General features: G+C 43.8%; 1 protein-coding gene across 5 annotated transcripts in view; it reads left to right on the top strand.

Moving 5' to 3' along the window:
* Positions 1 to 22,470, top strand: part of PLEKHM3 (pleckstrin homology domain containing M3) — a 102,189-nt gene that overhangs the window by 1,838 nt on the left and 77,881 nt on the right. For all 5 annotated transcript variants that reach the window (XM_061607820.1, XM_061607818.1, XM_061607819.1 and 2 more), the window contains 2 exons: positions 10,743 to 11,621; positions 18,567 to 19,493. In XM_061607820.1, coding sequence (XP_061463804.1) covers positions 11,033 to 11,621; positions 18,567 to 19,493 — 1,516 coding nt within the window. In that variant the 5' untranslated portion in view covers positions 10,743 to 11,032. The remainder of the gene's footprint in view (positions 1 to 10,742; positions 11,622 to 18,566; positions 19,494 to 22,470) is intronic.

The raw sequence follows: 22,470 nt of genomic DNA, 5'->3' as shown, positions 1-22,470 counted from the left end.
GTTTAATAGTGCTATTTAAGGAAGCCAGGGATAGAACTCCTTCCATGATTGCCCTGGGGCACAGGTATCTAAGGCAGGCAGGCTTGTAAAAAAATACTGTGGGCTAGTAACTGTTGGTAAGTTATTTACAAGGCTGCACTAGAATATGCCAGTGCTTTGTTCAGAGTTCCTTCTTCCAGTGTAGGATGCAGGCCATGGCGTAGTCCAGAACAATTGAAACTGAAGGATTCACATGTTCTACATCAGATTCAGCTGAGAGAGAAAGAGAAGTTCCTTTATCTTTTCCTCTTTTAGGCTGCACATGGTTGCTCTACAAAGAAGAAGAATACAATTTAAATGGTACATGGCCATCTTTAAAACTGCCCCAGAGATGGGGATTGGAATAATCCTCCTGGGTAGCTGGTCATTGAAACGTTTGATTTACTATTTGAAATGTTTTCCCATTTTGGTTATAATATTGTCGATATCATTATACATTCCTCTTAGGTGGGGTCTAAGTTCTGTTAAATACATTGAGACTTCCTTTTGCCTAAATATGGACAATGTTGCCACCCAACAAGATCAGCTTCAAAAGACCTTCTCTCCGTCCCACCAGTTAAAACAGCTAGACTGGTGAGAACTAGGGAGAGGGGTTTTTCAATTGTAGCACCCACTCTATGGAATTCCCTCCCAAATGACATCCGCCATGCCCCCTCCATGATGAGCTTCCGCCGGATCCTGAAAACCTGGCTCTTCAGGCAGGCCTTTGGGGTGGGTTAGATTTTAGTGTTATTGTTGGAATTTTAAGGCTCTAATGTAAACTATATGTTTTTATGTTGTGCGTCGCCCAGAGTGGCTGGACAACCAGCCAGATGGGCTACTAATAAATTTAATAAATAAATAAATAAATTTAATAAATAAATAAATAAATTTAATAAATAAATAAATAAGTATGCCTTTCGCAGCCAAAAGACAGTGCTGCAGCATCTTTTCATTTTTGCTGCCACAATTCTCTCACATGAACTAATGTAACATAAGGCTTTTGCCCCACAGGCTATTTTCCTTCCTTCCTTCCTTCCTTCCTTCCTTCCTTCCTTCCTTCCTTCCTTCCTTCCAGGAATTAAAAGTATTAAAAATCTGAGTACAGTTTCTCTGAGCCATCTTGTGATCCTTCCAGCTTAATGACCTCATCTCTAGCAGCATCTGTATGACTTGCTTTTGTTTGTGCTGAGCACAGATGATGCTTCAGAGTTGCTTCCGTAGCAAAAACCAAATACACACACATGCACAGTTTTGTTTGGAGATAGTTGTTTAATTCCAGGGTCATTGTATTTCTGCAAGTACACAATTTGTTTGAGAGTGAAACAGGGACAGATTATCCAGAATTTAAATATGCAGCCTGCTGCAGAAAGCATTCGAGAATAACTATAAACCCTGAGCATACAAAGCGCAGTGAAGACAAAGGAAACCAATTGCTTTGTGGGAAGGGGATGAGTTTTTCCACTCCAACTCAAATTTTGTGTGTCCCCTGCTTGGGCCAGGAATGCTTCTTGGTTTCTACAACCCACTGGAAAAGTGGAGTTCAAACTGTTCAGGAAAGAGATGCCCTCCCCTTAAAGGGGAGTTACTTCTGTTGCTGAAGGCACAAGTGGCCTTGGTGGTAAAGAGTGCCTTCCATCAGCTTCTGCTGGTGACCCAGCTGTAATGCTAGCTGAACAGGGATAGCCTAGCTTCAGTTTTCTATGTTCTGGTCATCTTTTGGTTAGATTATTTCAATGCATTATATGTGGGGCTGCCTTGAAGACAGTTCAGAAACTACAACTAGTGCAGAATTCAGTGGCCACATTATTAACCAGGGCTAGAAGGTCTGAGCATATTACACTGATTCTGGTCCGACTGCACTGGCTGCCATTTAGTTTTAAGGCTCAAATCAAAGTGCTGGTTTTAACCTACAATGCCTTAAACATCTCAGGACCTCAAGGGCTGCCTCTCCCCACATGAACCAGCCTGCTCCCTGCAGTCTTCATCAGAAACCCTTCACTGTGTACCATGTGGAGGGTAGCTGCATGAGAATGGGCCTTTTCAGTGGTTCCCCCCTCCCCCTGCAATGTTTGTGGAATGCTCTCCCCAGGGAAATGTGCCTGGTGCCTCATTTGTCATTTATTTGACACCATTCTAAGGCACTGGTAGTTAATGCAGCCACTACAGTGGAATACATCTTTCAGAGGGGTGGAGCAGGTGTTAGATGAGCATTTTAAGAATTTTGTATTGTACATTGTTTTAAATTTTCAGTTTTTTAAATTGATTTTATCTGTTTGTACTTAATCTTGATAAGCTGCTTTGAGACTTTTTTGTATAAAGGGACAAATGAAATATAATTAATCATCATCATAATCATCTGTGCCTGCACAACGTCTGGGCCAAATGTAGCTGGCTAGCCTTCCATGTGCTTGACACTTTTTCGATTCTTGCAGTTCTAAGGCGGGGACAAAAATGGGAGGTGCCTTACTGAGCCTCCATAAACAGCTGGTGAGCTGTGCTTTGCTTGCCAGATCACAGGTTTTGCAGTTCAGGAGTCATTATGGGGCAAATGCTCTTATACTGTTAGATTCCCTCCTCCCCTCCCCTATATGTTGATTATCTATACTATGCCAGGTAGGGGACCTCTCCCCAAGAACCTTTAAGAGCAGCTGTTTTTATGCCAGCTTATCTGTGGCAGGGTCTGGAAGAAGAGTGGGCCTTCAAGCCATGCCATGTTAGTGGCTTTTCTCACATCCTAATAAGCTCAGCTGTTGTGCTTTTCTCTAGAATCATGTTGCACTGGATGATGCTCCCCTTACCAAGAGAGATGTGCTGCATCACTTTTTTGAAGAAAGTCTTGAAAACATCTCCCAATAATGACCATTGTTAGCAGCTAGCTATGTAGTTCTTCTGGGCTGGGGTTTTGATACTGCTTGTTCAAGAACATACAAAAGCATTCTTCACTAGGAAGCTTGACCTGCTTGTTTAACTCAAGAAGGCTCATTGTGTCAGAGTTCGAGAGCCTCTGTTTTAGGCTGTGGGGTTAATGAGGTAGTTGACTGCAAGCTAAGGCTGTGTCCAGGTCAGCAGTCTTGTCACATTTCATTTCTCTTTACATTTTTTACTGTGTTCTGTTGTTGTTCTGATACGAATCTGTCTGCATCACTGGTTTTACATATATTTTCTTCTTCCAGAATGGTAGGCTTGGGTTTTTAATCCCCACCCCTCTGCAAAATAATTCTGAATTTGTGCAATTTGTCCACCAAAGTTTTGTTGGAGGCTGGACGCCAAAAATACAAGAATGTGTGGGAGTCGTGCGCGCACACATACTCCTTAGGATGGGCTCATGAAGTAGCTCATTTTATGTTCTGTCAGAAGAGATTTGCTTTTGGGTGAGAGGGCACAGTAAATGTGTTATTACTAGTTAATATACATTTGCCATTTATGAAGGAGTCAGAGTCGGAGTCGGGCAGTAGAAAAATAGAGGAGTCTGTCGGAGTCAAAGGTCTGGGGTACCGACTCCACAGCCCTGGGTCCATGGACCACAGTTTGGGAACATATGAGCTAAGTGATGAAGTATTCTGAATGTATGGTGTCAGTTGTTATTATCATTATCATTATTATCAACATTTATTACCTGCTGTTCTGCCAAATGTCCTAGGGTAGGTTATAACAATTTTTTTTAAATACAGCATTAAAAACAAAATAGGATGGGTCCTAAAAATATATGTCTCAAGTTTTAACGGGCAGGATAAAGAGGTGTGTCTTCAGCATTCACCTAAAACTATACAGTGAAGTTGCCAGATGCACCTCAGTGAGGAGGAAGTTCCAGTGAGGAAGAAGGGGGGGACACCACAGAGAATGCCTTCTCCCGGACCACAACCACCAAAGCTTCTGAGGGCATTGGAACTACCAAAAGGGCCCCCTCTGCTGATCTCGGCACCCAAGATGGTCTGCAGGGAAGGAGGCATTCTTTGAAATATTTGGGACCTCAGTCTTTTCGGCAGCTCCTGTAGAACACACTGCAATAATCCAATCTGGAAGTTACCAGAGCATAGCGTACTGTGGCCTCCAGTGACAATGTTGGTTCCAGGAGTACCCCAAGCTGTGGACCTGCTCCTTCTAGGGGAGCGCAGCCCGGTCCAGAACAGGCTGTCTCCCCACCTCCTGGACATGAGAACTCTGGACACAGAACACCTCTGTGTTTTTAGGATTAAACCCCAATTTATTGGACTACATCCAGCCCATCACCGCTTCTAAGCACTGGTCTTGCATTTCAACTGCCCCTCCCAGTTCAGATGGAACATAGAGATGGAGTTGGGTGTCGTCTGCACGTTGATGACATCTCACTCCCAGTCTCCTGATGACAGCTCCCAGTGGCTTTATATAGATGTTAAATAGTATGGGGAACAAGACTGAACCCTGCAGAATGCAGGACAGCACCCATGGTGCCAGACAGTAGGCTCCCATAACAATTTTTTGGAAGTGGCCCTGGGGGTATGAGCAAAACCACTAAAGTACAACCCCCACCTCCCTGAGATGCTCCAAAAGAATACTGCAGTCAACAGTATCAAAAGCAGCTCAGAGATCAAGGAGAAAGAGCAAAGTCACACTGCCCCATCTCTCTCCCGCAAGATATCATCAGCCAGGGTGACCAAGGCAGTTTCAGTGCCATGACAAGGTCTAAAACCAGACTGTAATGGATCCAAGTAATCAGTTTCTTCCAAGCATGCTTGAAGTTGGACTGCTACCACCCTCTTGAGCACCTTGTCCAAAAAGGGAATATTTGCCACTGGGCTATCGTTGTTTAACGCTTCTGGGTCCAGGGAGGTCCTCTTAATAATGTCCTTGATAATGATTGTGGTAGCAGTGTATCTTCAGTTCTTGCCACAGCCTTTCAGATCTTCATTCTCTCCTAGGAGGCATTTCTTGCTTTGTGGAGGGTCCTGCTTCTGATAGTTGGATTAGAAGTGTTTGGGCATCTGGGGAAGGTTGCTTAAACGCCAGCAGCATCAGTTCTGGTAAATAGTACATTCAAGACCAACATGAGTTTCAGGGAAGTTCTCTGATTACTTCTGAGCATTGCTGTGTTTGTAGAAAGGTTTAGTACCTTGAGCTATGTGCATAAATGCTTCATCTTGTGACGACACACAGAATGCTTTGGAAAGGTCACTGCACCACATGATTTCCCAGGAGAATCAGTGTTTTGCTTTGCATTCTGCCTTTGCACTGAGCCACTTCTTTCCACGACTTTGTCAGCTGCCCGAAGTGATGGAAACTGCTAATTTCTTATGATCGTAGCCATCTAGGGGGAGACAGATGTGATGCCTTGCTAAATGGTGATAAGAATTATGGTAGGATCTCCATACAGCAAACTTTGGGCAGTAAGGTGGAGGTGAGTGCCTTTTTATCGAGCATTGCTTACCAATAGCTGAAGACCCTCCGTGGCGCAGAGTGGTAAGTGGCAGTAACGCAGCCGAAGCTCTGCTCATGGCCGGAGTTCAATTCCAACGGAAGGAGGAAGTCGAATCTCCGGTAAAAGGGGTCGAGGTCCACTCAGCCTTCCATCCATCCATGGTTGGTAAAATGAGTACCCGGCATATGCTGGGGGGTAAAGAAAGGCCGGGGAAGGAACTGGGAATGCCACCCCATATATACGGTCTGCCTAGTAAACGTCGCAAGACGTCACCCTAAGAGTCGGAAACGACTCGCGCTATAAGTGCGGGGACACCTTTACCTTTTTTACCAATAGCTGCTCTAACAACCAGAGCTTTAGGGTGGTCTTGCATATGTGGCTAACAGATTCTTTTTTCCTTTTCTGCATTTGAAGTTGTGCATGTGTGAGAGACAGCATGGCTTAAAATGCTCTTGTATTATGAATTATTGTTGATAGATAAATTACCACAGAGAGTAATGGGTGATCTTTAGCTAACTAGTTGAGCACATCCCATTGATAGATTTTTTTGGGATCCTTTTAGTTTGGACCATTTCTCATTGATTTAATGAAAAACGGGTTTGCTGTCTCCGTAGTGCTAAGATGACTGTCTGGTTTATACAGATGACTTTATATGTACCGGAGTTACTTTAGATGAAACCCAGCTGAACTTTAGCTTTGAGTGCTAGAACTGCAATGCACATAGGTATCTATGTGTGTGTGTGTTTTTTTTTTTAAAAAGTAAAGGTAAGCCAAATTGGCTCATAAGAAAAATTCTAAAATACATATTAGGGCAAAAATCTTTATTAGGCCAACCAAGCTTGCACACTGTTTTGTGACATTTTAGTTGGCCTAATAAAGGCATTGCCCTAATATGTATTTGAATAGGTTTGTTAATTCAGGGGAGCAGAAACTGGAATCTGATGAGGGGACATTTTCTGGCTGAATAAAGTGCTATCTCCCCTAACCCTTGAAGCTTCCATCCAGATCATTGTAGGCCTTTAGCAGAAAATGCCAACACCATTTTGTCAGGGTTTCTTTCAAGCAGTGAGGCTAGAAATTTGTGTTTGAAAAAAAGGCTTTTCTCTCCCTGTTAAGGGAACAAATAGTTAAAGCACTGAGAGTGAGAGGTATTACTGTTGCGTGCTATTTTTCTGCTCTGGAGCTCTTAAAGTTTCAAGCAGTCTCTGGGTATTAATCTGGCAGCCCTCTTGCTGAGCATTCTGCTGAAATGCTGCTTGTCCACAAGAACGGGGACTACCGTGACCATTTATCTAATCCAGGTATGGGGAACCTTTGACCCTCCAGATGTTGCTGAACTACAACTCCCATCACTTAGCCAGCCGCCTAGCAACATCTGAAAGGCCAAAGGTTGATCACATCTGATCTAATCTATCTATACCAATTCCCAAGTTTCTGTTGTGCACTTAATAGTATACTCTACTACGTGACCGAGCAACAGAACCTAGGATAAAGTTGTGGAGGTAGGAGCAGGCTTGATTCTGTGAGACAAAATACGCAGATTACATAGCCTCTTTCTCAGTTCAGAGAGGGATAAAACTACCCTTTGCCAAGGCGTTTGGGAATATCATGGGGGAGTGTATGCTTACCCCACCTCCAACTCTTGTGGTATCCTCAAGTGCATGTATTTATTTTCACTGTCATAAATAAACAGTTGCCATTCTCTCCAATGGGGAAGATGACAGTGCTGTGTTTTGGGAAGGGGGGGGTGAGGATGACATTATCGTGGTGTGTGGGCAAAACCAGCAATGACACTGGGTGGCCTTCCATTGATAGAGATCTCACAAGGGGGTGGAAAATGTTTCTGTGCCCAGAGCACTATAGATATGTATTGCGTTCCCCCAGAGATGTCTTGCAGTAGATAGGCTCTGTCTCTGCCTATCATTATGTTGGACATTTTGTCAGTAATAATAACATATCATCATTGTTATTATTACTGACAAAATCATATCATGTTTCTTTTTCTATTTCTCTGCGTTATCCTTTTTTTTAATGAAAAAACCAGCACTTCTGGGAATCACCTTTGATTACAACTGGCTAGTAGAAATAGCTCCACTATTGTGTAATGATGCTGAGTCATGTCTTCCTATCACAGTGTTGTGAGCTGCAACTGAAATGTTTGGCAGTAAAATAGTTTTGTGTCTACAGAAATGATGCAGCAAAAATGGTACAGTGCAAATCTAAGAAAAAGTTATCACAAAGGCTGCATTTTTCCTGGAATAACTCCCACTGAACACAGTGGGGCTTGATTCTGAGTTGACATGTATAGGATTGCACTGAAAGGGTAGCAGGCAATCAAAACATTTTAGCCAATTAATCTTTTACAGAATCCACTAAACTGTTCGATCTAGGCAATTTAATTGCTTACTTAAATTATGAAAATAAATCACAGTATTTCTGGGCCGGTGAATGATGATTTGCAGCTATTTAAATTACCAAATTTTTTATTTGGGTTTTTGCCTGAAGAACACAAAGTTGTTTATTAACTGGAAAATTGCATCAGTTGTGTTGCCTGAATCAAGAGATGTTAACATATTGTCACAGTGCCATTGGCACTAAAACCCTGTCACAGGCAACCGCTCAAAGCATGGGGGTATATACTCGCCCAAGAAATACTTTTCAATGTATATTGATTAACAATGCTGAGTGATAAATATGTGTGATCACAGAGCAGGGTATTTGGTCTTTGGCATAAAGGACGTCTTGGGTCAAGATCCAGTACAAGTGTGCCTAAGACAAAAGCAGTGCAATTAGTTCTAAAGGAAAAATATCAGTGGGCGCTGTTAATATTGCCACATCCCTGAAGTATGTGTCCCTGGGTCCAAAAAGCCTAATGAGGAAAAAGGCTGTTGCCCTGTTCCCAGAGCTTTAGAAGCCCAGGATAAGTGAACAGTTTTCTTCTCCTGATGTAAAAGGAGTCTCTGGTTCATACACTGCCCTGCCTTGTAAGGATGCCCCCATATCACCTGCAATGAGCTCTTTGGATTAAAAATAATATATTCCCCCTGCCCTGTGCAAAACTGGATCAATCTGTTATCTGTATCTGTCTAGGCCTCTAGGGACCATGGCTACTGTTGTGCTGCAAAGTCTGTTATATGCCTGTTACAATTTGAAGTCAGTGAATGCACCCCTGATAATTTAAAGCTTTCGTTTAAAAACTAAAAATTGGGTTTCTAGTCCTCATGGTTGTGGAGGAAAGAAAGTGAAAATGATGGGAATTCTTGTTAAAGCTTAGAAGAAGCCAGAGAGTGAATGATTATGCAGTAGGGAAATGTCAAAAATGGGAGAAAGGAAGCGTGATGCTGAGCAAGGTGCATAGAACAAGTGAATAGCGTCAGCTAGACTGCTGATAGGGGCAGGTGGCTGACAGGATGTGATATCTTACCTATTACATCTGCTCTGACTGCCCATTTTCTACCAAGCCAGATTTAAAGCTCTTGTGTTGATATACAAAGCCCTGAACAACGTGAGTCCAGGCTACCTGAAGGACTGTCTGAGCCCTTACACCCCAGCTTGATCACTGAGATCATCCAGAGGAGCACTGTTATTTGGCCCTCATGTTACAACTGGCCTGAACCATAAGTCAGGCATGTAGTGTTGCTGGTCCCATTTTGTGGAACACTCTTCCAGGAAAGATTCAGCAGGTATTTAAAAATAAAATAACCATCTGGGTGGGGAGGGGAGTAATGGGCAGAACTGGGTCTGCAGTGCATGGTGAGGGTTTGCAACCCTTTCCCCACACAGTGGTCCTGACAAAAATCATGGCCCCCAAGGTGCTATCAGGCCTGGGAGGGAAGCTCCTGTAAGTGCTAATGGGAGTTTCCTTCATGGGGTTAATAGCACTTGAGGCAGAGCTTGGAAAAGTTCTTTTTTTGAACTACAACTCCCATGAGCCTAATCCAGTGGCCATGCTGGCTGGGGCTGATGGGAGTTGTAGTTTAAAAAAAGTAACTTTTCCAAGCTCTGACTTGAGGGCAGTGGTTTTTGTTGGGGACATGACAGGGGAAGGGTTAAGCACCCCCATTTTGCCCTGCAGTCTTGGTCCTGCTTCCCCTTCAATAGCTATTTAAACTCTAAAATCATTAATTGAGTGCACACAATTAATGTCACGTCTAGTTTGGCCTTCAAAGATTATATAGAAACCCAACAATATAAATTAGCTTTAAAAAACAGTCACAGGCAACGGACCTTCTTATTAAAACCCTGGCCTGATATCTTAAAAAGAATAATCATGATGGGGTCTGGCAAATACGTCTGGGGAGGAAATTCCATAGAAAAGCCCCTCTCTTTAGTGGCAACCAACACAACCCCTGGTCATCTCGAGAAGGAACATGAATGAAAATTTCTGTTGGTGGGCAGATTCATTTGGAAGAAGGCAGTCCCACAGATATCCTGATATCAGACCGTTCAAGGCTTCATAGGTTAAAACCATTGTTTTGGATTATGTTAGGAAACAAATGGCAAGCTAATCTTGGAGAAATAAGTCCCAAACTGACTGCTGGACTTGCTGAAATTTCCAAGCACTTTTCAAAGGCAACTCCACATACCCCAGTTCATTAGGTGTATCCCTGGTGCCCTCCGGACATTGTTATTGTTAATTATTAATTATTTATTGAATTTATATCTCGCCCTTCCTTCTGAAGGAACCCAGGGCAGCAAAAACATCAACAAAACAATTTAACAAACAAAGCATCCTAAAAGCAGTTAGAGTTAAAAAAAATTCTTTCATCCAACAGTCTCCTTCAGCTATCAAATGCCTGGGTAAACAGGAATGTTTTCAAATTCCTCCTAAAAGTCGATAATGATGAAGAGAGACATACCTGTTCTTAGACTACAACTCCCATAACCCTAGCCATTGGCTGTGCTGGCTGGGTCTGATGGGAGTTGTAGTTCTAACCACCTGGAGGGCACCAGGTTGGGGAAGATTGGTGTACCCAGTGAGCTTCTATACCCCAACATTCTGTACCTCTGCTCTTCTCCCATGCCTTGCTCCTATACCCTCTCCTTTTATCCTTTTGCTCTGACTCCTGCCATCTCTTCCCTTTGCACCACTTTATCTGTACCCAGCCTGAGGTAACCCGACCCCACAAACCAGAGACTTGCATCTCTCCTTCAGTAATTCTAGTGAAATTATTACCGATACTTTGAAGAACTCTATAACATTTGACTTTTTGCAAATAAGACAAGATAAAACTGTTGTCTCTCTGCTAGTGTTCCATACACCTTTGGGCTGCCTGTCTCCATGGGAAAAGCGACTTCATTAACGGTTTTGTACCATGTTTTACAGGAAAATCCAGATGCTGTGGACAACTTCTGCTGAACAGCTGATACCCTCCCATACAAGCTTAACATTGAGAATGGTAAACAAGAGGGCAAGTAATTCTTCACTAGCACATAGGCAGTCTCCTGAAGTCAAATGCCTGTGGCATTGCTAACTGTATTGACTCTGTCACCTCTTGATGAAAGTGGTGTCAGGATCATTCCAGAGACAGCTTCCTCTTCTGTGCCTAGAACTATTCTGTTGTTTCTTGATAAAATACACCTCAAGTTCCAGGACTGTTTCTGACCACTGATAAAATGGAGGCCTTAGAAGTCGATGACATCAGTCCAGCCTTGGAAGTAACTGAAGATTTCTTTAACACTTTTGATGCTAAACTAGAAAATGTGCAGCCACCAGAGGTTTATGGGATTCAGGAAGTTCCTGAGCTGGTTGGCCATGAAGTCTTTAATAAGCTTTCAGCCTGTGGAGACCCGAGGAACATCGCTTTGGGGAAGAGCAATTTTGTTTGGGAACATTGCAAAAATGGACTCTTGGAAACCAAAGTGCAGACTGCATTTCCTGCCAAAGAACAGTTTGGAGTGCAAAGGGGAATGGTTCCAGACAACCTCACCTGGATGGAACGGAGGGAAGCCTCAGCTTTTAATATCTGCCAAAGGAGGAGGGATAGGCCCCGTTCTGTGAATGATATTGTAATGCAGAGTGAGGAAGCTGCCACTTTCAAGTCAGGCCATAATCGATCACGCTCAGATGTCAGTCGCATAGACTGGGGTGTCATCTTAACTGGAGCACCTCCACTGCAGCCGTCTAATCAAGGCAATAGATGTCCAGAACTTTCACTCACACCAACTGGATTCAAAAAGGGAGAGGACATTCAAGGAAACACTGGTAAGTGCTGAAGTTTTGCTGGAGGTGGCTTTTTTCTTTCTTTTGGAGGTCTTGAAAGAAAAAAAGGGCAGGTTTGGTGGCCTTGGAGTAGACTTAGAGCTATGAGTCCAGGCTTTAATTCCCAACTCCATCATGGATTCCAGAGATTTTCTCAATTAAATTGCCAGTTTCTTAAAACAGGAAAACAGCAGAAGAGGTCAGCACACCCAGAGTGCAATGGATGAGCCTCACCCTGGGAAAAACACCTTCATGATCATGCTATCTCCTCTGCTAAGGAAAGGGGGAGAGTCCCTTGGTCAAACATTGATATTACACATTTGACACTAAGAGATTCCAGTTATCCAACCTGTATAAATGGTGCTTTCCAGCTGGCCACCGTATCTGCAAATAAGAAAGAGAATCTGGAGGTTACTGTGTTTGAGAAAGATGTTCCAGAAGACTCTTTCCAGAAGGACAAAATAGTAACTTTGAATCCCAAGATGGCCAGCCTCTGCAATCCTGTCACTGTTACTATTATTTATTCTTTTAATTTATAAAATTATTTATGTGCTGCCTTTTGGGATATAGCCCACCCAAGGTAATTCACAATATAATAAAAGCACAGTAAATGCCATGATCTCAGACAATCCAGTTTAATAAAGGTGGCAAAGTTAACAATTATGAAAAAGGAACAGGTACAAAGGTTAATACAACAATACAAAAGTATATTTTGTAATATAAAGGAAGAGCCTCTAGGAAAGGGCAGTTTGAAAAGATGGGTTTTTTTTGAAACCAGTTTAAAAATCCACATTGTAGGACATGAAGGGAAAGAGTTCCACAGCCTGGGAGCTATCACAGAAAAGGCCCTGTCTCATGCCTGCCAATCTGGTTGGCTTCACAGGTGGGTACACAATCAGGGCCTCTTAAGGCACATCTGAACGCCTGGGTAGGTTTAGGTACATGTGGTCCTTCAAATAACTTTGTCCCAAACTGCTTAGAGCTTCAAATATTAAAGCCAGCAATATGAATTGGGTCTGGAAACACACTGGTTTGTTGTCACTTGCTTTGCCACTGCCATCAACCAAGCAGCGTCGTTCTGCACCAGTTGGAGTTTCTGGACCATTCTGAAAGGCAGTCCTGCATAGAGTGCATTGCAGTAGTCTAACCTAGATGTGCATCCCTAAGGATCCTGTATGGAATAATAGAATGCCTGCATTTGCAATCCCAGTGCATAGCTTTCATAGTGTGCCCATGTGCCCTGCACTACAAATGTAGCCACCACCACTCCTGTATGATGCTTTAGTGCATGTGCGTGCTCTGTTTCAGCACACAATAATAATAATAATAACAGCAACAACAACAACAACAATAATATCCCACCCTTTCTCCCAAAGGAGCTCAGGAGCTTATTAATGCCTATTAATATAAAAAAGAACAAAGCTGGCATATTTTTAAATTTGTCTTTCCACCCTCCAATTCTGGCAAAGGACCAAGTAGTAAGATTAGTAAAATTCTGGCTAGCTAGAACCTAGCAACAATACAGCTGTGACACTGTGGTGCCTGTTTGTGTTTGCTTTATGCTTCCTTCTGAACTTTTGTTGTCTTTCTGTTCAGAAATCCCTGCAAATACAGCAAGTTGCCCATACTAAAAGCTTAGCCACATGACTTAATTTGGTTGGGGAAAAGTAGAATAGAATCTCTCTGAGAGTAGCACAACGGGGGGAGGTACTTCTAAATAAAGGGGGGGCTTCTTCAAGATTAGGAAGCAAGAAGCCTTCACATTTACAATTGCTGTTGGGTGATCCAGTGAAGCATTTTTTTAAAAAAACTTGCACAAGGTGTCCTTAACAGGATATTTGACAGTGCTTGATGTCTGTTTACTGGGGCTTTGAGCTGTGCCTGTAAATTCAGCTTTAAACTCTATCTACAAGGTATAGAACATCCCAGGTGCTTGCCTAGATAGCAGTAGGTTGGCTGGTAACTTTGGCTACTTATGGGTATGGGATAAAGCAAATATTCAAGAATTGTTGAAGAGCAAATGCCTTAAAAGACAACTGGAGAAATTCATAGAGGAAGGCAAATCAATGGCTGTTAGGCATAATAGTTAAATTGAACATTCATATTTCATGGCAGTCTAGACAATAGTCGAGAAATCAGAAGAAGGCTAGGACTGGGGAGAGCCGCTGTGAGAGAACTAGAAAAGGTCCTCAAATGCAGATGTATCACTGAACACTAAAGTCAGGATCATTCAGACCATGGTATTCCTGATCTCTGTGTATGGATGTGATAGTTGGACAGTGAAAAAGGCGGATAAGAGAAAAATTAACTCATTTGAAGTGTGGTGTTGGAGGAGAGCTTTGCGGATGCCATGGACTGCAAAAAAGACAAATGATTGGGTGTTAGAACAAATTAAACCAGAACTGTCACTAGAAGCTAAAATGATGAAACTGAGGTTATCATACTGTGGACACATCATGAGAAGACATGATTCACTAGAAAAGTAAATAATGCTGGGGAAAACAGAAGGAAGTAGAAAAAGAGGAAGGCCAAACAAAAGATGGATTGATTCCATAAAGGAAGCCACAGACCTGAACTTACAAGATCTGGGCAGGGTGGTTCATGACAGATGCTATTAGAGGTCGCTGATTCATAGGGTCGCCATAAGTCATAATTGACAAAGGCACATAACAACTACAACTACTACTACTACCAGTCAATATCACTTGCAGGGAATTGTTGCCTCCATGTCAGGCATGTAAACTTCCTTGAGGCCCACAGCTGGAAATGCAATGGTGAATTAAAACTAAAGCCTTATATTTAAGCACTGCCCTGTTTGCCATGGGTGACAAGTAATTCCATGCAGGCGAGTAAGTGGACTACCAGAGGAGGAAAGTCCGTTCCCCTCTGCTCAGCTTAGAAATGCAGAGGGCTGTTGCAGGAGGGATGGTGTTCTCTATTTCATCACTGCTGGCCCCCAGCAGGCTAGTAATTTTACTTTTTGCAGGCTTGTAACTTTTGTGGGCTTACTTACAGGACTGTATTAGATGGGCCTTTGATTCAGTAAGGCAATTCTTCTATTATCTGCAGACAAGAGCACCAGTGCAAGATTATTTGGTCAGGATCAACATCGCAGGCTTTGCTTATGCCACTTTCTAATTTCTCCTTTTCTAGTACCTGGGAATACTGTTTGAGCAAAAAAGGAGAGAAACATTAGCCTCTATGAGGAACCGTTTTCAAAATACAGCGTATGAAAAAAAAAAGTAATAAGACCTGATATAACAAGAAAAGGGATATAATCTGTAGATAAGAGAAATCTTATACTTCTCTCAGCAGGTTGTTTTCTCTGCTGTTTTCTTTCGGTTCTTATTTCTCAAGAAATTACATTTTTTTAAAAAAGCTACCCCAGATGTGGGCTGTTGAGTGTGATTATCTCCTATTTTCTATGATGGGCTCTGATTTGCTCTGCCGTGATTTAATTTCCTTGTTTGGGGAGAGAGTGAAGAGTAATGTTGTTTCCATTTTAGAGGGTGGACAGCAAGCACTCAGTGGAAAGGTATTAGGCAGCTTTTGTACATTAGGCAGGTGAGGTGGCGGGGGGGGGAACCGAAGCGGGAGATGCCTAGCTGGCTGAGGGTGGGGGGCAGCTGTGATTCAGCCTGTCTATGCCAGCAGCCAGCCCCTCCTGACACCTTAAGAGTCTGCCATATTTGAATGTTAATCAAGCCAGCCACTGTCATTGTACCAGCTTAAGTGGGAGCAGATGAAGCCTGTTCACAGGAGCTGGAGAGAGACGCTGGCAGAGAGAATGCTGGACATGAAAGACAGGGAGGAGAGGTAGCATGTTTCCCTCTCAACAAAAGAGGAGCCAGCCTCTGTGGTCGCTCAAAGCAGGATGGAGGGGGAAAACAGTGGTGGTAGATGTGGCATAAAATGTGGGAGACCCTCAAAGTGTCATCTGTGCTTGATGGAAACGAGAACTGCAGACTGAAGCTGCGGTTAAGTCTGCAGTAGCCGTGCTGTTTCCCTTATTGGATTAACAGAAAGGGAAGATGACTGTAGAATGTGTACCCATTATCTGTACTACAAAAGCATTAGTGTGGCTTTCAAACAAATTAATGGCTTTTAAGTTAGCGCAGAAACCCTCATGAATGTCAGGATCAGAGATGGAAGGCAAATCAAATTGGTTTCTTCCTTATAGACTTGGCTCATCAACTTCTTCTTTTAAGCCACCTTTTATTTTCTTCCATTTCCCCCTCTCTTCAGTTTATTTCAAAGAAACCACCTTTTTGGAAGATATATTCTGGGTGGAACAATCTTATGCACTCATGTTACTCCAGGGAGGAAGATAAGTTGCTACACCAGTGGAACAGCCACCAAATCCAATACATGCTAAACCCAGGAGGGAAGAGAATAATGCATACGTCCAGAAAATACAAAAATAGCATCAAAATGATAGACATGCCCCCAGCACTCCTGGAAATTCTGCCAGTGCCCACCAATTGGAGACTCTGCCGATAACAACACCCACTCATGGAGGGAGCCAATGAACTCACAATGGCGGAAATACACCCTAAACAAACAACCCTGCATCACCACACACTAAACATGCAAGGTGATGCCATAGCGTTCCCACTCTGTCGTAGCACAGTCAGCAGCACTCTTGGTACTGCAAGTCCCCTGGCATCCCTACAGGCAGGGGTTCAGATTCCCTTTTGCTCCTCGCAGCCACTGTTTTGGAGCCCAACACATGAAGAGAAGGCAGAAGAGCCCACATAATATAGGACTAACATAACATCATGGGCGGGCAGGGGGCGTTCTGTACAAAGAATACACAACACTCGTGAGACAAGTATTCCAGAAGCACCAGATGCCCAGCGGCTCGTTGCATAGGGCACAGAGGTTGGAAGTGGGAGACAGCGGCCTAACAGGTGCAGTGCCCCTGACAGTACCAGCTCCATGCTAGGAACACCATTCTCTGTTCCACAGTGGAGCTATAGGAGCCTGTAACAAGTAGATTAACAACCCTACCAAGTAACAGCTGGGAGCATCCTGGTCATTGTCGTTGGTCATGGGCTGGGCCTTTGTCTGCCTGGGCAGAATGGGCTGTAGGTTGGATCCTGTGCCTGTGGAAGCGTGGCCTGTGGAGAGCAAGCAGAGACATACAGTAAGTAAGCAATGAGGAATAGTCGGCAGTGGGAGCAACCCAGCCCCTGAACCTGGATGCACAGTGGATTTTGGTGTGAGAAAAGAGGGAGTAGGTGCCACACCTCAACCTCCCCACCACTACCATTGTGGGGGAGGCTGAGACTATAATGACTGTCAGTATACATTCACTTTGGGAGCTATAGTGAAACCCTGGGGGTGCAGCAGCTGTTTGTTCTGCTCTGTTCCTCACTGTTGAGAGGGAAGCGTGTTAGAGCAATATTCAGACAAGACCAGGTATTTGCATATAGCAGAGGAGGTGGGGGAAGATAGTCACAGCACAGCAGTTATACAATGACGCAAGGATGTCTCCTTCCCTTGCTTCCCTCTGTAGGGTGTTCTTTTCCTGGCACCCCAGTTGGTGGAGTGGAGTGGAGTGGGATTGGGTGTTAGTGTCTGAAGTCCCAAGATGAGGTACCGGTTAGGATTCTAGGCAGAGAAGTGTTAGCAAAGGGCTCAGGTCCTCACGTGTGCTGTGATTGTCCTTTCCCCTTATTTCCCATCATCAGGCTTCCCCTTCGTGAGTCTTAAGTGTGGGCCAGAGGGTGTTGCCCTGTTCCACACATCTTGCCATCTACGTTATGGCATCCCTAAGTGGGGTTTATAGATTGTGCTCTGACTGAATTCCCCCATACCCTAGATTCTGTTGTGGTGACATGGGTGGGACAGTCAATGCAGGGGCAGCCATTTTTTATTTGTTTCCCCTTCCGTGGAAACCAATGGGAGGGAAACATCTTGTGTTGTGTCTGGGACTGGTGTAAATTTGCATTTTCTTTTGGGGCATGGCTGTGGAATGAACAGGTGTAGGAGGCGATATAAGTATGGTCCTCTGTGCTGCCTGCATCTTGCCCATGACTCCACCCCATTTTAGCTGAGGCTAAACACTGAGGCTAAGCACTCCCTGCCTATAAACATTCACTGAGATGATTCTAGAGTTGGGGGAGGGAGGCAGCTTTGGTCTGTGATGTCAAATATGTGCAAGAGAGACAAGTTATCCCAAAGTGAAATGGAACCCCTGCCTTTTAACTATGTAAACAAAGAAATTTCAGTTATTGTTTCTTCATTCATAGTTTATCATTGTTTCTCACTTTTCTCGTGTGCTGTGTCACCTTAAAATGGAAATCCTATATCTGGAAGTAAGTCTCGTAGGACTCAATGGATCTTGCTTCTGAATAGACATGCCGAGGGCTGAGCTGTAAAACTGTCATACTCTGTTCTGTTGGATTCACTTAATTTCCTGCTTGTTACATTTATTTGGAGTAGTAGTTCTTAATGTAACGAAGCCCATTGAAAAGCACCCATGCATCATGTAGATGGCTGCCAATGATATCCAGGTTCTTGAAACAGATTCTGAGTTTTTAGGCACAGTTAAAACGGAATGATTAATTCAGATTGTTAAGGGGCATTGTACTAGTCCAGTTAAGGGCTTTTACTCCCCAGTGGGCAGTTACCTTTACCTGACAAAGCTACAGGCCAAGTTCTTCCACTTGCAGTTTTCTTTCCCCTTAGAAGAGGAAAACTTCCATTCTCTCCCCCTCTGAACATCTCTCATCTTCCAGCCACCTTTATTTAGAATCTGGGCAGTTGCTGGTGCTAGTCCAGAAGGCTACAGCACAGCAAGGGGCATGGCAGGAGAGTGTGGAGTGTGAGCTGTGGTGCTGAGGCCCAACTGATAGTGGCCCAAGACCCACAGCTTGGGCAACAGTGCTATACAGAGATAAATTTAAAATATTTGTAGTTATGTTTATTTCAACTCTCTTCTAGAACACAAGCCAACATTCTCAAATATCCTGAAGAAAGGATACTTGGAAATTAAGAACAACCAGGACAACTACTGGCAGACCTATTATGCAGAACTCACTCCATACAAACTGTACCTGTACTGTCTCGACAACAGTGGGAACCAGAACCTTCCTACTGTCTATCTGCTTCTGCATTTCCAAAGCATCAATGTGGAAATGAATGTGATTGATGCAGTTCTGTTCAATAACTTGCATCTACAGTTCAAGGCAGAATCAGCGTGGGAGGCCTTGGACTGGGGGCAGAAGCTTTGGGAAGCTGTACATTCTTCTCTGCCATCTTTCATGAGACCCCAGGGAGACCTGGAGCACTTGCAGAAGTTAGACAATGACGAGGACGGCATCATCCAAAACCGTGGTTTACAGAAGGAACCTTTTGAATTTTTCCAGTCGACATCTTTGACCCCAAACATCAAGGATTACCAAAACATTCTCAAATCAGGGACTCTTTACAGACTGACACTCCAGAATAACTGGAAAGCATTTCATTTTGTACTCAACCGGTCTCTCCTCATGGCATTTCAGACCGGTGGGCTTGATGAAGACCCTCTATTGAGCTACAAGATTGATGTGTGCCTCTCTGTCCAGACTGATGTTCTGGATGATTGTGACTCTTGCTTTCAGGTTATCTTTCCTCAAGATGTGCTTCGTCTGCGTGCAGAAACCCGTCAAAGAGCTCAGGAATGGATGGAGGCCTTGAAGTCTGCTACCAGTGCAGCCAGAAGCTTTGGTCAAAACTTGCAAGTGACACTCAGAAACAAAGTCCAAGGCCTGTCTTGTGGAAAAGAGCACAGGAAGATCAAGCGCCAATCGGTAACCACCAGCTTTCTGAGCATCTTGACCACCTTGTCTTTGGAAAGAGGGCTGACTGCCCAGAGTTTCAAGTGTGCAGGTAAGCAAACAAATGGAAGACATTTTGTACTTGTTCTGACTGGCCTCGCTACTTGTGTGCCTTTCCAAGGTATAAGGGCTCTCTGCTGACTTTTGCTCTGCTGCCTGTTGCAATTTCTAAGACTTGGCTGTACCTTTTTACACGTCCTTAGTTGTACTGACCTGGTTCATGAATGCACACAGTAAGTATCTTTTTAAGACGGAGGGAATGGAAGATGGATTTATGCTGCCATATCTATCTGTCTGTCACCACCTTACGACAAAAATACATATGTGCACTCCATTCTTATGAATGATTCAACATTGTAGCCCCTTATGAATTCACCAAGGGAAAAATGAGATACAGGCAACTGCAGAGTTGGGGGAAACAACCATGTGACTTCTCAAGCAGGCAGATTTGTTGTCCTCTTCCTTTTTATCTTTGTGGCCCACACTTTGCCCAGAGTACAAGGGCTAGGATTGCTCAGTCAAACTAAGACCCTTCTTCCTGTTGCTGACCCGATGGGCTCCCAGAATTGCCAGTGATGTTGCTGCCAACCAGTAGGAGATGCTGAGGAACCTGGTGTTTGGTCTCTTCACCTGTTGTTGCGTGCCCTGCAGTTAAAGCAGTGTTTGAAGTTAGACTACCACTTACCCAGTGACCTTGAGGTCACAGATCTCACCTTGATTAAGATCCAGTTCAAAAACTACTTGGGACAGCAGGCGATCTGAAGCATAAGGTGTTTGTGCTTCTGCAAGCTGCCCAGTTCATGAATTGACTATATTATTGCATTGTTACAGTGTAAAGAGAGCTTTGCAGAGCAGTAAGAACTGAGCCAAATGAGGCTGGCAGGAGAAACAGAACATGAAAGGATCCAGGCATCAGTTTTATATTCCTGAGTTAACCCTGAATAAGCAGGCAGACTGCGTTGAAGGATGTGGTGGTATGTTTCTGTATTTTCAGAATGTGGAGTTTGATATGGGCCTTGAAAGAGGCTTGAACCCCTGAATAGGGCCTTGGCTGGCTGAATATGTGTATGTAGAAATTTGGAAAGGAACTTCTAGTAACACCTGTTTGCTAATGCCCAGGAATGCAAGCAGTTAGTCTTTCCAGCAGGGGGCAGTGTCAGTAAATGGTCTTACATTTTAGGGTAACCAACCTTATTTTAAAATTTTATTTTCATTTTGCCATCATGCAGTTCATGAATGTTAAGGTGACATTTAGCCATTTGGCATCTGTTGGGTTAGGGTCAAAGCCTGGAGAAGCAACTATATTTCACTAATTTTAATTGAAAAATAATGTTAGGTACTATATGGAAAGCCTTTTGCATGGGGGAAATGTGGATTTCCTCTTTCTGGCATGCTGGATTTCTTATTAAGTTATACATGCAGTTCTTGTAGAAGTGAGAGGCTGGGTGCTTGTTCTTTAAATAACAATGATTTTTTTAAAGGTATTTCCATTTGAATTCCATTTGAACTTGGTACCATAACCAATATGGTGAAGCTTAACCATGTTTGCCTGTTTTTAGCAAAAGCAACCCAAGAGCCCTTCAGCATCTTTTTACCTCATGTATCTAACAAAGTGGGCTTTAGACCTTATGAAAGTTTATGCCACAATAAACGTGTTGATCTCTGATGTGCCGCTGCCCTCTATTCTCCCCCCCCCCAGTCAAGACAGAAATCAGTGTGATTTCTTGAAGTATTAGGAGTAATTTGTAAATAACCTTTTAACATTAACTCTAAAAGAAACCCATTTCATTTATCCCAGTCTTCCTCAACGTAGGATCCTCCAGATATTTTGGACTACAACTCCCATCCCATGCTGGCTAGCGGGAGTTATAGTCCAATACTGTTACAGATTTGGTAACTTCTCTGCAAAAAAAGTGTCCTTGTACCACAGCTATTACTCTTGATATAATTTCTCCCCATTTGTACTGAAGGTAGGTGGAGGATGCTGCATGTGATGAAGACACTTGAGCTGATTGGTTCTGTCTGGGAAAGAACCTACCTGTTGCGTTAGTGTGTCAGTGGGCATGCCCTCTTGCTGTGTGCATGCCTCCATCACTCAAGATGATAGTGAGGGCATCCCTAAGGGGATGAAGCCCTCGCTGGCATCTTGGGTGATGGCAGGTGTGTGCGCAACACTGACACGGGAGGTAGATGAGGTGGGCGGATCTGCATTGGGAGGGGTTGTTGGAGTGCACAGCGCTGCGAGCCCAGGGCAGGCTGGTGCCCAAGGGCTGGCCACCCTGGTTGCATCTAGTGTTGCAGTAGACCTCTTGCAACCTTTTCTCTCTCCAGTCTCATTTTAAAAATCCTTCCTGTAAGGAAAGACTTTGGAGGGTGTATGTGTGTGGGGGGGAGATCATCCAGGTCAGAGGAGAGGGTTGCATAGGAGTCTGCTTTGCCTTGTAGCCTTCTCATCTGTGGCATGGACACATTCCAGAGAGGAGTTCTCCCAAGACTACTGATTGTGTATATGAGGCCTGAGATCTAGTGAGTAGCCCAGGGCAACCTAATAAGCTTTGTTGCTGAGCAGGGTTTTTAATCTGGGCCTCGTATGTTCAAAACCAACTTTCTGTATGCAGTGTCACACTGGCAATTTGTGCTAGTAGTTCCATCAGTAAATTAGCTGAAATGTTGCCATGCGAATGCACCTTAGTATGTTTATACTGAGCCATTCTGACAAGAGTTCTATCCCATTTGGTGCCTCAAATGAGTACCAGCCAGAGAATGTTGTGGAGGCTTATGATAGACTTCCTTGCACTGTGAATGGTACGTCTGCAATTTCCTGGTTCACACCAATGTTTCTCCTCATAAAGCAGGTGTGGGGAACCTTTGCTCCTCCAGATGTTGCCAGTGGTCAGGAATGATGGGAGTTGTGGTTCAACAACATCTGGAGGGCCAGAGGTTCCCCACAACTGTCATGAAGGGTGTACTTGGGAATAGATTAAGGTGCTCACATGCAACCGAGAACATCCCAGTTCATGCTGTTCAAG

The sequence above is a fragment of the Rhineura floridana genome, chromosome 2, assembly GCF_030035675.1.
Source record: "Rhineura floridana isolate rRhiFlo1 chromosome 2, rRhiFlo1.hap2, whole genome shotgun sequence".
Taxonomy (NCBI): domain Eukaryota; kingdom Metazoa; phylum Chordata; class Lepidosauria; order Squamata; family Rhineuridae; genus Rhineura; species Rhineura floridana.
Note: the sequence above shows the minus strand (reverse complement) of the source record. Positions and strands in the feature narration are given on the sequence as shown.